Genomic DNA, 16843 nt, shown 5'->3' on the forward strand with positions numbered 1-16843 from the left:
GCTCGTCACGGTCTCGCAGACCCTCTGCAGTCAGGGAAGCTGTGACCCTGAGTTGAGGGGCTGTGCGTGTTTTTGAAATTAAACAGTTTTATGGAGTGAAGGTCCCCTTTAGGTTTGACACATCAAAGCCCAGCCTGCCACTTTGGAGAGCACTCTGTGGTATCCCAAATCGGTTTCTCTTGCTTTTGTTTTACGCTCCTGTGTTTAGGCCACTAGCCAGACAGACCTGGAAAACTGGGTCACTGCCATACACTCGGCGTGCGCATCCCTTTTCGCAAAGAAGCGTGGCAAAGAGGACACGGTCCGGCTGCTGAAGAACCAGACCAGAAACCTCGTGCAGAAGATCGACATGGACAGCAAGATGAGGAAGATGGCAGAGCTGCAGCTGTCCGTGGTCAGCGACCCGAAGAACAGGAAGGCCATAGAAAACCAGGTACCGCTGCTTCACGCGTGTTCTGCCCGTGGCCCGGCCCACGCGCCGTGCCCTTGGGGGCGCTCGTTCCTCCCGTCTCTGGGGAAACGCTTTCCGTGGCTTCTCGTGCAAGTGCCCAGTGGTTGCACGTGTGTGACGTGGGCGATGTGCTTACACCCTTAGGCTGCTGTGCTCAGACCTGGAATGTTTTGTGCCCACATCTTGTTTGCTAACATTGATCGCACCTCCTTGCCTGGCTGAGTCTTTCAGATATTGTCACTTTCAGAACAAAATCTATATACTAAACCCGCTCGAAGACGAGACAGGTAAAATTCTAGTATAGAGGATGGCTTTGGAAAGGGCTGTTTGGGATGACGGCTATTCCTGTGTCTGGATTCCAAAAAACCAGCATTTTTTCCTGTTTATTGCAGATGAAGTGCTAAGGGAAATGCTTCCTCCGGTCTGATTTCGCATTCATGTAATAATGAAACAGAGTTTGTACGCTGTTTGCTTTTCAGAGGAGGAGAAGCAGCTTTTTGACATTTATTTTTCTTTGCTCGGACAACCCTAACCCTCAGATGGGGGTCGGTGACGTGCTGCGCCTGTCTCCGCGGACACACAGTGAAAGCACCATCTTCACAGATGAGTCAGGCAGTGGCTCAGAGGGCAGACTGAAGGGGGGACAGTCCCTGGGCAGTGGATGGCACAGGTCCTATGTGCAGTTATAAAGACCTGGTCCATCTGGAGTAGCACAACAGAAGCTTAACAGTGTATATGGAAAACATATTTCAGAGTATATAATTTCTTTTTCTTTCTTTTCTTTCTTTTTAACTTTGAAATCTTTTCATCTGGCTCAGAAGCCTATTTTCCAAACAGCTTGTTGGCATGCAAAGGGACTCAATGCTCCTGAATTGTCACAGTTCACGAGGCTCAGTGACCTTTTAGCATCTGAGACAATTCAGGGAGAGATGCACTGTCTCCTTGAAGGTTGGATACTTGAAAGGTCGTCTGAGTCTAAAGTTTACTAATGGATCAATATATAGAATTACAGAATGTACTTCGTAAGACAATCTGATTCCATAGATTAGTGTTAATAAATAACATAATTATAGTGGCAGTGAGACTTCCCTGGAGTGTTATTACTAAATGTGGGAAATAAAAGCACGCCCTTTAGATCCTATGATTCTGGATTTAAATGAAATCCACTATTAAGTACTCGTGTGATTTTCCCAAACTACTTGAACAGAGTATACAATTTCTATCCTTCTATAGAATCCTAAAGATAGCATCCTACATCCCTGAACTGTTCCTCAAACAGAACCTGCCCCCTGTTGAAGGAGGACCTGCTAGCAAGCTACAGACGACAGCGCAGTTTTAGCAGAGCTGCACAGGAGGTTGGGCCGCCTAGGAGAGTGCAGGGAGGTGGAGGGGGCTGGGGCTGGGCAGGAGCAGAGAGCTCAGCTGCGGTACCTCCGCCTGCTGCTTCCCTCGGGTGGGACGCCTCGCCCCGCTCCGATCCAGGGCGCTCAGGGCCCGCTCCTGGTCCCCTCGCTCTCTGTCTGTGCGACTTGTAGGGGCATGGTGCTGGGTCAAGGCTTCAGGGCAAGCAGAACGCCTGAGGAGGAGAGAAATGGCTATTCCAGTGTTTTCTCGGTTATCCCGGAGTTTCTAGAACCCAGTAGCCTCAGTGTGTGTCATCGGAGGTGCTTCGTGGACTCCAGTGTCTCGGATGGTTCAGGGCGTCCTGATCAAAGCTCTCGTGGTGACTGCAGGGGGCGGGGGAAGCATGGCTTTAACTTTCACTGGCTCTAAACTGGAACTTCGAAGCCACACGGTAGTCCCCTGGAAGGGACGCCCAGCTGGCAGCGTCAGGTCCTTGTGTATCGGCACGTGTTTAGGTCGGGGAGAGAAGGGGGAGGTCGGTGCCACCGGATGGCTCCTGGCTCACCCTTTTCTTCTCCGTCTCCCTTTCCCCTCTTCATGGCCACAAGAAGTCCAAGCCAACATTTTTAGAAATTTAATATTTTCATTAAATGTAACTGTACCCCCTTGCCCACAGCTGATAACTACTTAATTTATGATGCCACGGTTGGTGTTACCTCTGAGTGGGAGGTGGGGGTTCCTCTACGTGAATCCCCACGCAGACCCCAAGGGCTGGGGTGTCTGGGTGGCCTGAGGAGAAGCTCTTTCAAGGAATCGGGGTAATTCTTCCCAGTGCCTGTTATACCTCCTTTGACAGAGTCATCACTTCAGTGGTTTTAAGCCCACTGTGTCCAAGTATAAATATTTCAGGTCTCCCCCCTCTTACCCTGTTTTCCTCACCCCTTCCACGCACACACCATCTCATGCTACGTTTGTGAATTCTGGGTAAGAAATAATTCGGATTGATCCTCAGAAGTGCCACCTGAAAACAGGCTGCTCACCGTATTGGCCGTTTCCGAGGTGGTAATTCAGCCCTGTTCTCCCAGAGGGCTTTGCAGTGGGTAACAGAAGTACATTTTCTGGGCCCACTGCCCTGGCCTCATTTGCCAGGTGGCTGTAAAGAAGCTCTTCGCTCTTGAGTTGCAGACGCGGCGTGTAGGAAACGTTAAGGGGGGACAGGCACATGCTTAGAGTCAGTTTTATGAGATGCTCTTGAGATAACGTTACGTGACGTTACAGAGGCATTTGCAAATCAAGACCAACAGGAACACCGGCTCTCCAGTACCCCATAAGTATCGTTTTCTCTAAAGTACCGTTTGAAAACTTCTTTAAAGAGCAGTGCTTTATCCACTTACCATTAAAAAAACCTCAACTTCACTGTATTTTATTTTACATGAAAGAAAATGCTGTTTTATTTACAGAGCGCTCTCCCCCAGAGACCCCAAAACCTCAGAAAAAATCATTTATAGCCTAATAATAGCTGGACTCCCAGGGCACGTTACACATGCAAGATGAAGTCTCTGCAGCAGGTTTTCTCCGAAGAACTTGGGTGGACAAGATCCTGGCCTATGGCCTGTCCCAATAAAAAGACGTTATGACAACAGTGTCAGCTGAACCTCACACTCTTCTATGATGATGACATGCTTTGCTTTAAAGAGACCCATCGTGTGGTCCTGGCCTAGGGCCTCTGGGGTCCGGGTGAGACAATGACAGTGACTCAACTTCCATTTGAGCGTATCCAGTGTGGAGCCAACCACGTAGCCACGCCACATGTCTGCTTTTGAAGTTCTGAGGCAGGAAGAGCTGTAAATTGAGTCCAGTTAGAACTTTGTTTTCCTCTCTGTTTATTATTTTCAACAAGTAAACAGGGACAAAGCCTCACCCCCCCCTTAGGCGGCCGTGGCCTCCTCTCAGATGGCTTCCCCCGCCCTTTCCCCCATCCTGACTCCGTCTGCATCTCTCTCCCCGTGGGTAACTGGGCTGGAGAGGGAGAGGCGGTGGGAATGGGGGTGATGCAGGGAGGCACACACTCGAGGTTGGTGGGCTTGGGGTGGCTCTGGGTTTGTGACACATGGGCTTCATCTTAAATATTTACTTAAAGTTTTAAAATCACAGAGGATGGATTGAATTTGGACAATTGGAAACTGGCGGAGGGAGCAAAGTGAATAAGGCCTGAGGGAAATCCGATATATATGGGGTGTGTGGAGGGGAAACAACTTGGGGAGTAAGCCATGGGGAGAGTCTGAAGGGTTTTGAGGGTGACAAGGCCACACTTCATTATGGAGGTGCTGGGCCAAAAGGTGGGCTTCAATCAGGAGGCAACATGGAGGTGGCAGAAGGATTTGGGGCAGGAGATTAGCATTCAGTTTAGTTCAGTGAGCGCTTATTAAGTGCAGACCCTGGGCCAGGCAGGTGTCCCCAGACTGGGGATTCAAAGGAGGTGCTGTGTTTGCCCTCAGGGTGCTCGCAGATCAGCAGGGTGATAGACAATTGAGCACTTAATTTCAACATCATGTAATGAATTCAGAGCAAAGGATAGTCCAGAGTGTTTGGAAGACAAACTGGAAGTTTAGCCTCCTGTGTAGTCATGGAAGACTTCCTGGAGGAGGGATGCCCGAATTGCTTCTTAAAGAATGACCCTGAGTTAATCAGAAGAGGAATGTAGACAGGCGTTCAGGCTGAGGGTCAGCATGAGCGAAGGCCCAGTGCCCTGAAGCCGTGCGGTGCTCCCCGCAGTGTGAGTGTCCAGGCACGGGACGTGAAGTGGTTAGAGATGGAGCGGTGGGTAGGGCCGTCTTCTGTCTTCCCTGTAACCACCGCAGAGGCTGCCAGGTTTGCTGGTCCTCAGATGCATCTTCCAGACAAGGCCAGAGTGCTTTTTGCATCGAAAAGCAAATCTGATCATGTGATTACCACGTTTAAAAATCTTTTAGTGGCTCCCTGTTACTTACAAAATAAACTCCCTGATAGCTTCTCCCCACCTCCACCTTTATCTGGCAACAAACTTCCTGTAGGTTCCCCTCCTTTCTTGGGTTTTTCCTCAGGCAGAGAAGACCCACATAAGCCACACATCCACATGCAGACTGCCCCAGACCCCCTGCCCCTCGCCGTCAGGACTACCCCTCCTCCTCCGTGATGAAGGGTTTAGGGGTTATGCCCCCCAAAGGAGCTGCCCTTGGCTCCCCTCCCACCCACTCCACCAGGGACCCCTTCTCGTCTCCCGTAAGTCTTGGCGCCTCTCACTGCTCTCAGCATGTTTTATAATGATCTCCTTGTGTATAAGGTCGCTTCTATGTGAAGAGTGATCCCCTAAAGGATCTGTAGCTTTCCAAGTCTGTCCCCAGGTACTTTCCTCGAGTTTGTCAGGGAACGCAGCTGTGTCTTCCTGCCTCTTGACTTCACACTGAGTCCCCTGCCACAGTCCTTGCCCCTCTCCTCGCCAGCTCTTGGCCTCTTTCCCTCTGGCCTTCCCTCCTTCCTTCCCCAGCGAGCAAACCCTTGGGCTATGACCATGTATGATCTCACAGTAACCCCATGGGGTACAGTTGTGTGAATCACCCATTTGATGGGTGAGTGAATAGACCCTGAGAGAGGTTAAGTACGTTTTCTGATGTCACATAGCTGCTAAGTAGCTGGGATTTGAACACAAGTCTGTGCTCCTGACCAAAGGGCTCCACTGCCTCTCAGTAAGACTTTTACGAATCAGAATGTGTTTCACTTGCTAATTAACCAGGTGATGGCTGGTTTTATATAAAAGAGAAATTAATCCTTAATTTACTTGATTTCATAACTTGGAATTTTCAGCTCAAGTTGATGGGAAGTATATTTATTATATAACTGAATTTCACTGAATTTCACACTGAATATAATGTGAATTATATCTCAAAGGAAAAAACAAAACAACGGATTCTCTAAACCTTTGCTGGTGTCCTACCTACCAGTTAGCTTCAGCGAGATCTGTATTTCTGCGTGGGTTTCTCTGGGCTTCTTTGTGAAGGTGGATTTTAGTGCTTGGAAAATGCTGCCTGAGAGTTTCTCAGCTTAGCCTGTCAAAAAGCAAAAACAACTCATCTTTTGGGACAAAACTATTAATGGACGAATGACCAAGCACTATGATCAGATGACGAAATGTTTTTCTGGGAGCGCTGGACGTGGCGTGCATGTACGTGTCACCTTTTTATGTGTCTCCTTCATCTATGTTCAGCCGTAGACTGCATCTCCTCCCCCGCCCATTCCTGGAGCAGACCATGATCTTTCTGAGCTCATTAAATGAATATTAGCTATGTTAGCAACAAAGAGGGGACTTTTACATTGTGTCAGTGCTTAAAAACGGGAGTTTTCCTCCTCAGTTTTGTTAACTTTTCCATTGACAATGAAAGATAATGAAAAGTCACTCCTTTGAGTGAGTTTTCTGCATCTTTGTCATTTTTGTTTTGTGCACGGTCATTACGAGATACGAAAGCTTGATCTACGTAGAAAAAAGTTCACTTGCTTCGTACTCTTTTGAGCTATTTACTCAGAACATACAGAGATGTAGAGCCACTGCCTGCAGGTATCCAGAGTCTGTCTGTGCTCAGTTCAGTTCGTCTGGTTTAACATCTGAGGCTGCAAATGTGAAGGGAAATGAGGCAGAGTGCAAAAACGGACCGTTGTGCGTCCTGCCTTTCATTGGCGGGACTTAGAGCCGTGCCATCTTGGCGAGGCGCCGTGGGGACCCCCGATGCGGTGGCGCACCTTCTGGCCCCGTGCCTTGGCGGGAGGCCTTGTGCGGGGTGAGCCAGGAGGCTAGTTCCAGCTGTGCCACAGCAGCACAAACGTGCTTGCCCTTGAAGTCTGGAAAGGCGTCACGTTTTCAGTTTGCCCCACGAACGCTTCTCATTTTCCTTTCAACTGTCCCTGCTCTTCTTGCACAGATTCAGCAGTGGGAGCAGAACCTGGAGCGCTTCCACATGGACCTGTTCAGGATGCGGTGCTACCTGGCCAGCCTGCAAGGCGGGGAGCTGCCCAACCCCAAGAGCCTCCTGGCCGCCGCCAGCCGCCCCTCCAAGCTGGCCCTGGGCAGGCTGGGCCTCCTGTCGGTCTCCTCCTTCCACGCCCTGGTGAGTGCCCGGGAGGACTGAGGATGCTCCCCTTTCTCCCGCGTGTTGCCCTCAGTGCTGCTGACTTAACCCGGCGACTGAGCAGGGCCCCCGGGGGCCGAGCCCGGGGGGCTGGAGGGTGGGGGCGCCCTGGCTTCCTGCTGCTGCCAGGAGTCCGGCTCCTGGTAGACAGTCACTGAATACCAGTCGGCATCGGCCTTTCTGTCTGTCCCTCCTCGGACAGTCAGGAAGGTGTGGCCGCGTGGGGTGAAGAATTGACAGGCTGGTTGAAGTTTGCTTTATTGGGCTTTCTGAACTCGCTCCTGGGCGGGTGTTTCTGTGGGTGGTCCTAGCTCCGCCCGGGGAAGGGGGCTCCGTGGGTTGTCCTGCCCACCCTGCTGTCCTCCACGGAGAGGCCTGGATGCCGTAAAGGCCGGTGTTATCCAGATAAGTGATTGCTCTGGGGTGGGCGCATGTCTGGAGCATCAGACACGCCGTAGCTTCGGGGCTGGTCAGACGCCTGTAGAGCAGGCCAGCTGGCTTCTGTTAGGGTCAGTGGTTAGTTCTCCGTCACCCAAATGCTGTGCCTCAAGGCTTTTAAAAACTGCTGTGACTCAGGTGTGTTCCAGAGACGACTCTGCTTTCCGGAAGAGAACACTGTCCCTGACCCAGCGAGGAAGAGGCAAGAAGGGCCTGTTTTCTTCACTGAAAGGGCTGGACACACTGGCCAGGAGGGGGAAGGAGAAGAGGCCCTCTCTCACCCAGGCAAGTTCGGACAGACCTCGCGGGAAACCCTTGGTCCGCCCTCCCGGCCCCGCTGCATGTCATAAACGTTCACTGTGCGTTGAGAATGAGATAAAAGTTGGTTCAAAGGATAGAGATCTTAGCCTGGACTTTTCTCCAAATGAAACACACAAGTCGGTCCATCTCCTTTAGGCACCCCCAGGGAGGTGTTGACTCCTTGCTGCCTTCCGGGGGGCTTAGTAACACAAAAATGAGAAGAATCTGAAAAAGATCCACACTTTTCATTGCCTTTAGTACTAATATTTATTTTTCCTATCGATTTCATATTAAAATAAACGCGTAAATTCAATAATCAGAGTAACTGCGGCTAAATTCCATTGATAGTGCCAGACACTTAATCTTTGTGACGGGAGCAAAGTAGGCCTTTTATCATCACATTTCAGATGAGGAGGCTGAGGCCTGGAGAGGTTCGGGCACCTCCTTACCCCGGTTCCCACAGCAGCTGAGGGGCTGGGACTTGGTCATCCTGGATCCGCAGCCCTGAAACACTGGCCTGTTGGTGCTGCTGAATTTCCCTGAGGAAGGGCGGCTCTTCTAACATTTTATCGAGTAAATATAGCCTGAGCACTGATTGTTGAAGGGTGGCCACGTACAGTGAATGGTTTTCAGAACATGCTGAGTGCTCATATCTGAAGCATTTCCTGACACTGTGAGTCCAGTGTATGATGCGAACTTTATGTTGCTGATCGACATGTTCTAGGGGTATTATTTCTTCAGAGACTATCAAAGAGATGAGTTATCATGTGGCGATCTAAGTGAGTAGGGAAAATGTTTCTGATTAAGTCCAAAGCGGTTCTTGTTTTTATTTTCAGCAGGTTATTAGTCTATGTTTTCGACATGATCCAGAAGAGAGGGTCACATTTTACGGAACTTTATATTTATTTGATTATGTATGACAGGTTTGTGAATTAGTGAATAGCAGGGGCCGTACCTACTTCTTTGACCTGCTTGTAACTTTGGAGCAATACAGGTGGACGTGGTGGGAGTTGGTTGATTGGTAGGAAGACAATAGAAACACATGAATGCGCTTTTATGGGGCCACTGCTTTTGGATATTCACATACAGTCAGAAAGAATGCACGTTCTAAAATTGTGGTCCCACTTGTACTTCAGTTGTGAAAAGTAACCATTTGTTAGTTATAAGTGGGAATGTATTTCTTTATAAATTGTAGTCAACTATAAAACATTGGCTAAGGCTGGGCTTATATTTTTAAATTGAACTTCTATGAAGTTTAAATAATGCCTTTGAGGCACATTTTGATTTTAATCAAGGTAGTTAATTCTATATAATTAAGTGAAAATGATAAGTAACTTGATAACTTCCTTATTTTTCTTAGATGTTGACATTTCACTAATGAGATACGAGCCTAATAGGGTCACTACTCTATCACATGTGGTAAATGTTCCCAACATAAGGTTTCTTGATAAACAAAAGCATTCGGTTGAACATTTTTGTTTTTAAAAGATATGGAACTAATTATAGTGTTGGTCTTTCTATAAGTGAATGGAGTTGACGGGTAGCAGGTATCCATAAATGTTTAAATGGCTTATTGTATTATTTTCTTAAATATGTTTTTATTGATTTCAGAGAGAGGAAGAGAGAGGGAGAGAGAGATAGAAACATCAGTGATGAGACAGAGTCACTGATCGGCTGCCTCCTGCACGCCCCCTGCTGGGGATCGAGCCCGCAACCCCGGCATGTGCCCCGACTGGGAATCGAACTGATTCATGGGTCGGTAACTGCTGAGCCGCGCTGGCCGGACTAAAGGGCCTATTCTCTAATGTCTGTTATTCTGCTACCAAGAATTGGAAAAATAAAGGAAATTGCTCTTAGTTCTTCTACCTAAACACAGTGAATTTTAATATTGAGTCACATTCCTTCCCAATATTTATTTCATGTGCATTTAAAAACCAGTTAGGAGCTTGATTTGGTAGCTTTGCCAAATCGGGTTTGAGTTCCAACCCACATCTTTAGAAACGAGTACTTCTTGGTTAAAAGCAAGTCAAAAAGATCCAAAATGACTTGAAAAGTAACATCATAGAAAAGCAAAATACGTAACCATAGGGGAGGAAAAAACAGCAACTTTTTCTTCAAAGTTAAAACTTTAAATGTGGTAGAGTGAAAAATAGTACAAATTGTGATATGAAAATCTTATGCAATGTTATAGAACTTAAACTTGTAAGTACATTAGTCTTACTCCCCCCGTCTATCAGATATTTGATTCCCGTGGCAGCCGTGGATTTTCTGGGGCTCAGCTGCCTTAAAGCTCCAGGAACTCCAGCGAGGTAAAGGCCGCTGTAGACGAGCCCTCGGGTCTTCCACAGTGACACGGAGGCTGAGTTAATTGGGCAGTGCTGGCTCAGGATCCTTACTCGAACGATTGGGTTATTGGGTTGGAAATAACTTCAGAGTTGAAATGGCCCCAGTAGGTAAATAAGAGATAGTCTTGGAATGCCAAGCATTTTTGAGGGCATCTAAACTCATGATAAGTCCATCTTAGAAGTGGCAGGTCTGCAGTCAGAACAGAAGCTCTCCTTCATCCTTGGCTGTCCCTCAGCAGTGCTTACCCCCATCTGAGAGGTTAGTGACTTCAGAATTGCATTTTCCTCCCCGGCTCGTCGGGGATCCTCACACAGATCCGTGCTGTGGTTCACACCGGGCTGTGATCAGCAGCCTGTGGAAACTTTGCCGTTTTCCTCACGGAGCTGAGTCCAGGGTCCCCTTTGAGGCCCAGAATGGCGTCTGAGAGAGCACAGCCTCAGCTGCTTCCGAGTGGAGGCCGTGGAGGCTGTGTGCACGAGCCTCGGTCTCCTCTCTGTGTCTTTTTTCAGCCCCACACCTTCCTGTGAAACTGTTTCATGTCTCTGATCTGTTGCCCCACCTTCCCCATCACATCATGTTATTGTGGGTTTTATGCCCAGCAAGCCTCTAAACTACTCGGCGAGGCGGAAACAGGATATTAATAGGCTTGGAGAAGCTGAATATGCTCTTGCAGAAGCAGGCGGTGTTACTAATGAGTTAACTGGGGTAATTCAGTGAATTGGGAATTTAGTTTGAAAAACTGGGGAATGGTGGAGAATGAGACACTGTGACAGGTCCTGGGTTGGGGGTTGGGGGTTGAGTGAAGGACTCTCTGGTGATTCTAAAATATACAACATAGACGGCCACCTGTTCTGCCTTCAGGGGAGGTTGGCCTTGACCCTGGGCCCGGAGCTCAGTGCACCATGGCCGCTGTTGAAACCACCGTTAGGTGGGAGCACTGTCTGAAATGGGGTAGAAACCCCCCTTAAACCCTGTCCCCTTCACCTCCAGCCTTAGAGGTCTTAGAGGTCGGAGGAGAGGGCAGCTGTGAGACGTGGCTTGTCCAGGAGGTCGCATCACAGGCGGGTGTTGCCCCGTCTCTTCTTGTTCTCTCCTTTTGCTAAAGCTGACCAACCACGGGGGCGCCAAGTCCAGACTTTCCTTTTATCAATCATGCCGTCAAAATGCCAGGCTTCTCATCATAAACAATTTCCAGTCCCCACCCCTTTATTTCTATACACTCGCAGAGCCTATTTCAAAATTCAGATCAGATCACACCTTCCTCCAGGGGTTTTACTTCATTTTGTTAGAAAAACCGTATCACTGTTAGTTGCTTGGTTCTTACTCTGTGTTACTCTTACTGTCAGTCATCCCAGCAAGTATCTCTGTCCTGTTTCCCTGGGCAAGCTTGTGATCAGGACCGTGTGCATATTGTCTATGCAGATCTCATGATTATGTGTGTACTCTCCATAGCGCACTGCCAAGGATATGGTCTTGCTTAATAAATTTGCTTATTTATTGTCTGTATTAGATGTAGTCCTTTAATGGTTGAGAATTGTTTGATCTGCAATAAAAGCCTATTTTAAGATTGTATCTCTTCCAGCCTTAAATAATTTAAAATTTTTACTTTGAACATTAAGAAATAGTATCATCAAAGCACTTTCTGTTAACATAACTTATGTTGGACTTTGAGAATAAATTTTGCTAAAATAGCCATTAATGATTAGAATTATTTCAGTTGGGCTCAAGTTACCAAAAGTTCTTGCGATTTCATTGGCAAGTCCCATTGGTGCTCTAAGGGCAAGAGAAAACCATTACTGCCTCTGTCTTGTAAAGCTTGTGTATTTAAAGTTATCTCTATTTATTTTAACAAAATGTTGCTTCTGGTATAGGGACGCTGAAGAAATTCCTTTGACCTATGGGGCTGTTTTAATGGTGTATTTATATTTTGGTACTATAGACTCAGATAACTGGGTTTAATTGACTTGCAGATGGAGAGCATTTGTTTTTATATCTCTCTGGGACTTAAAATTCTGCCTGTAGCTGGTTGAATAATTAATATCATACTTCCCTACTTTTCGTCTGCTAATCAGTCTTGGAGAATATTTATAACTTGCACAAACCATCTATTTGTATACAGTCAGCGTATTATGTCCATTAGTGTAATACAGAAAGTAACACGTAACAGCAGTCGTTGCTGAGCGGTGGGAGGGAGGGGGCCATGTGCGGTTTTAACTGTTCCACTCTCATTGGTGCCTCGTGTAACAGTTCAACAGGGAGTCACCCTGACTCGAAATCTGTGAAGTTGGCATCGAGCCAGTCTTCGTTGAGCATTTTTTAGAGGACAGTGCAGCTAGCCCCAGATGAAAGCTTTTTTTTTTTTTTAATATATCTTTATTGATTTATCTTTATTGATTTCAGAGAGAGGAAAGGAAAGGGAGAGAGAGATAGAAACATCAATGATGAGAGAGTCATTGATCAGCTGTGAGCCCGCAACTCGGGCATGTGCCCTGACTGGGAATTGAACCCCGATCGCCTGGATCCTAGTTCAACGCTCAACCGCTGAGCCACGCCCGGCCGGGCTAAATGAAAGCTTTTTATAGGTGCTTCTCAGTTGAGGAATAATGAGTCTCAGTCGGTGTTTGCAGGGAGGTGTTTGTCCTGGAGATTGTGACAACCAGCCCCCCACCGAGGCTCAGGAGAGGCAGCTACTCCAGAAGCTTCGGGGCAGAAACTGAGCCCTTGGGCCTTGGCTCTCCTTCCCGGAAAATTGGCTTGGGGTGTCCCAACGGTCTGTGGCCTCGAGTGAATGAAGCATTGTCACATTAGTCATTAGCTCCAAACTGGAAAAAAATGCTAATGTTGGTTTTTAAAATGGAAAATAGGAATGAAACCACTGACTCTTGACTATAACATAGTATTTGTTTAAATTGAATATTAGTCTGGAACCCTACTTAACAAACTCATACATATGCAGATGGATGGATGGGAGCGAGGGAGGGACGGACGATGGCAGGAAGGATGCAAGGGAAGGAAGAGAGAAAGATGGGCAGACATTGGTCATTTTCTTTTCATATTAACTGATGTTTGGGCATCAGCACGGGAAGGAAGTAAACACTTTCTCCTCTGTGACATTTGCCTGTTAAGAAAACCCAGAGATGTAAGTCCTTTTGCTTTCTCCTGTCCCGCTCGCTGATAGCCTTGCCTTTTATCAGCAGCCCTGGTGGTGTGGGTGTGGCCCGTTTGTGACGGGCAGGCTGTCATTTTGCTACTGACTTCCCTTCAGTGATCCAAGTAGTAATCACGGGCCATTTGAACCAGGAGCATCTGCTGCGAGGACACACGGGTTTCAGTTTTCCCTCCTCCAGGCACACTGCGCAGAAGCCATCTGACATGTGCTTTCAGGGCCATCCATGTAATGATAATAATAATAAATAATAATAATTGCTTCTGTGGGAGCTGCCCTACAAGGAGGGCTGAAGTGGTTTGTAAACCTTAACCGGTTAATCCACAGAGGCCAGAGCTTCAGGTCAGCTGTGCTGCTCCTGGTTCGTGGACGGCTGGCGGGAGCTGGACCGCTCGCCGTGGCTCCCCACGGTGATTCTCACTCAGGTCTTCGTAGCGGCCTCCGCTGAATCACAGTGGTTAAATCTATTCCAGTGGGATGCCACCCCCCAGGCTGAACTTCAAGAACGTTCTTTCACATGGTTGTGGCTCTTCATAGAAAACGGTGCAGTTTATGTTCCTTCAAATGCCGTTGCTCACACCAATCCCCCCTCCCCAGAGGCTGACATTTTTAGCTCTTCAAAGGGGAAGAACCTGAAGCCTGGAGACGTTAGATAAGGAGCCCTGACGAGGCTGGGATTTGACCCAGATTGTTCTATTTTTACGGCCTCTGCCTGTCTTCTGCAGGACCTGGAAACCTGGAATGGGCTAATTGGAGATTAATTTTGAGAGGGATGGAGGGGGGAGTAGGAGGCAGGCTGGGTTTGCAGCCGTCCTGACAGAGGTAGCCAAGCATGGGCTTGGGGGTGAGTGGTTAAAGATCAAACTGGGAAGAGGGTTTTCCAGACGGCGCCATGTGTTGTGCTGCTTTTTAAGATCATCTGTGCCTTTTATGAAAAAGAATGTAGGAGAGTGTTTTATCTGGCTTGTTGAAAATAAAGCATGTGTATCTTCAGCATGGATAGCATTGGCCCTTGAGGAAATCAGTCTAGTTTTCTGTCCAAATGGGCAAAACCTACAGCAGCCTACGGGAGCTGTGAGCACCAAATAGCCTGTTCTTTTTCTAGGTCGAATTAATCACTTCCACATTCTTGACACTGCCTTCGCATGGCCAGGTTTTTACCTCTGTAATTGCGTGCAGTCTGGGATGTCTGTGTGTGTGTGTGCAGTACACACAGAAAAAATTATATATAAATTTTCCTGGAGGGATCTCCTGAGAGGGTCTGAGTCTTCCTTGGCCTTGGCTTTGATGGGCGCCTTCTCCTCTGTCACCCCCTGCACCTTGGGTAGACTCAGGAAGGGATTCCTCAGGCTGCTGTAGGCACAAGCCCAGATTAATTGAGTATAATGTGAGTATTTCTCTTGTCCTTCCTTCCGTCTCTGCCTTTCCCTGCACACTGTTCTCTTGTCCAGGATTTGCTCCCTGGTAGTAATCTGTTCATTTCTCTTCCTGAATTTCTAGGGAAGATGGAGAAGTTGACACTGTAGAGCAGATTTGAGTAAGGTACTAAAACTTAACAGCTTTTGCCTTGCAAGCCTATGTATGACTGAATTTCTAGACGTTTCCAATTCAGCACCCATATGTTCTGGGCGCAGGACACACTGCGTTAGGGGCTGAAGGAGACTGAGGAGCCTCTCCTGTTATGTCATTTATCTTAACACCCGGCGGTGCCAGAGCAGCCTGGAAATGACTGCTGAGCTGGGCTTAGCTGAAGCTCTACCAGGGACACAGCAGAGTAGACCCATCTAACTGCACGGAATTGGGGGCATGGGGTGAGCGAGCAGGAAAGACTCATGAGATCGGGGGAGCATTTGAAATGAGGTGAAAGATATAAATGGTGTCAGCGCTGAAGCCGCGAGGAAGGTAAAGCTGCACAGGAAATGGGCATGGTGGCGAGCGAATGGCAGGTGAGCCATTTGTTCAGCCTGAGCGCAGCGGGCCGCGTGTATAACGGAAGGAATCAGGAAGGTTAGGCGGCGTCCTTTCCGTGGGGAGGCGACCGCCAGGTTGATATTTCTATGTAGTGTCGCGGTGGGGAGCACACACTCAAGCCAGGTTCTAGGGCTCAGATCCCCACAGTCGCAGCTCTGTGTGTGAGCTTGGGCAAGGTTCTAGAACTTTCCCAGCCCGATCTTCCTCACCTGTTAAATAGAAGGCTGTGAACAGTGAGTGACGACAGCATGTCAAAAGCCGATTCTGTTGGCCCTGTGTGACCGCTCTCGGGTGGACAGCCAGGGGTGGGCCGGGAGGGCTGGGTTGTGAATTTGCACTCCTCATGTCCCTCCCCATCCATCCATCCATCCATCCATCCATCCATCCATCCATCCATCCATCCATCCCCAGCCACATCTTTCCTGTCCTGTCCTAAAAGTGCAGAATTAAACTGCTTTGCAGCAGGAGCCGGGCTCTGATTTCCCCTTGACGGGCTCTTTGTTGGTTTCTTGCTCCACAGCGACCCCTGCTGGGGTGTTAGTTTGATTCTGAGTAGGCGTTGTCTCGGAGGCAGTTCCTGCGCATTGCTGCCTCGCCCGGTTGAAATCACTGCTCAGATGACAGGAAGTACTGGGGAGGTTTCCCAGAGAAGAAAATGGGACCCTGTGAGAAAAGGACCCCTCAGGAGAGAGTGGCGTCCACCTGGTTCCCTGCGTCCTTGACTCCAGGCATCCATCCACTCCTCTGTCTCGTTTCTGCCTTCCTTTTGGCGCATGTGGTTCATACGCATCCTGGGCTGTGATCGTCTGTCCAGGAAAATGTACAGAAAGTGACAGATCCATACAGACCCAGAAATGCCACTCAGAGATGAGCACCACGTTTAAAATGACAACCCAGAAAGATGGGTCTTCCTTTGCTTGGCCTAAACCTGGCTTTTTAAAAAATTTCTTTAATATATCTATTTTTGTTTTTAAATCCTATATAGGAGGACCTTTTGCTTTCTTTAATGCATGGAATTCAAAGTAAAGTCATCAAAGAGAACTCGAAAGTGTGATGAGGGGGGTTAGCACCACGTAGTATTGAGTCCGTATGTAAGGTTTCTGCTGTGTACGATTTTCTCACGCATGATCTCCTTTGCTCACAAAAGCTTGTATTGTTCGTTAAAAACCTCAAGTAATTGTATCAATAATATCCGCTTTCACAGAGTGGGACACAGGCTCAGCACGCTAAGTGTCCTGTCCCAGGCCACCCCTTGCTGGCTGAGCGTTTGTGACTTGAGCAGCAGGCCTCTCGGGTCCCCTGTCCTGTCTTTGCCACCCGGCTCCTGTGAGAGGGCAGCAGGGGAAGGCCTTTCCCAGTCGCCTGGTCACTGTGAGCCAGTTTGGCTTAGGAAGCCTTAGAGTGCGGGCCAGCTCGGTCTCGAGTGGCTGTGGTGATGAGAGTGCGGGAGACTCAGCGTCTTCAGAGAAGGCCGGCGTTTCGGGATGGCTTCTGAAAGCATGTGTCAGGGTGTGGAATAAGCTGAAGGGCAGAAAACGCTGTCCGGGGAAGAAGGGCTGATCCTCGGGAACGAGTGAAGCGGGGGAAGGATGCTGCTCAGCCGCAGCGCAGGGCGGCCCAGAGCCTGCCTGCGTTCAGGGGACCACCGCTCGGGTCGGGCTTCAGCCG

The 16843-nt window shown here is 48.5% G+C and overlaps 1 protein-coding gene across 3 annotated transcripts in view; it reads left to right on the forward strand.

The window, feature by feature from the left end:
* The window catches only part of TIAM2 (TIAM Rac1 associated GEF 2), a 160031-nt gene that overhangs the window by 86210 nt on the left and 56978 nt on the right, over window positions 1–16843 (forward strand). For all 3 annotated transcript variants that reach the window (XM_081139635.1, XM_081139637.1, XM_081139636.1), the window contains 3 exons: window positions 209–433; window positions 6748–6933; window positions 7531–7677. In XM_081139635.1, the coding sequence (XP_080995761.1) occupies window positions 209–433; window positions 6748–6933; window positions 7531–7677 (558 nt within the window). The remainder of the gene's footprint in view (window positions 1–208; window positions 434–6747; window positions 6934–7530; window positions 7678–16843) is intronic.

This window comes from Miniopterus schreibersii, assembly GCF_964146895.1.
Source record: "Miniopterus schreibersii genome assembly, chromosome: 6".
Taxonomy (NCBI): domain Eukaryota; kingdom Metazoa; phylum Chordata; class Mammalia; order Chiroptera; family Miniopteridae; genus Miniopterus; species Miniopterus schreibersii.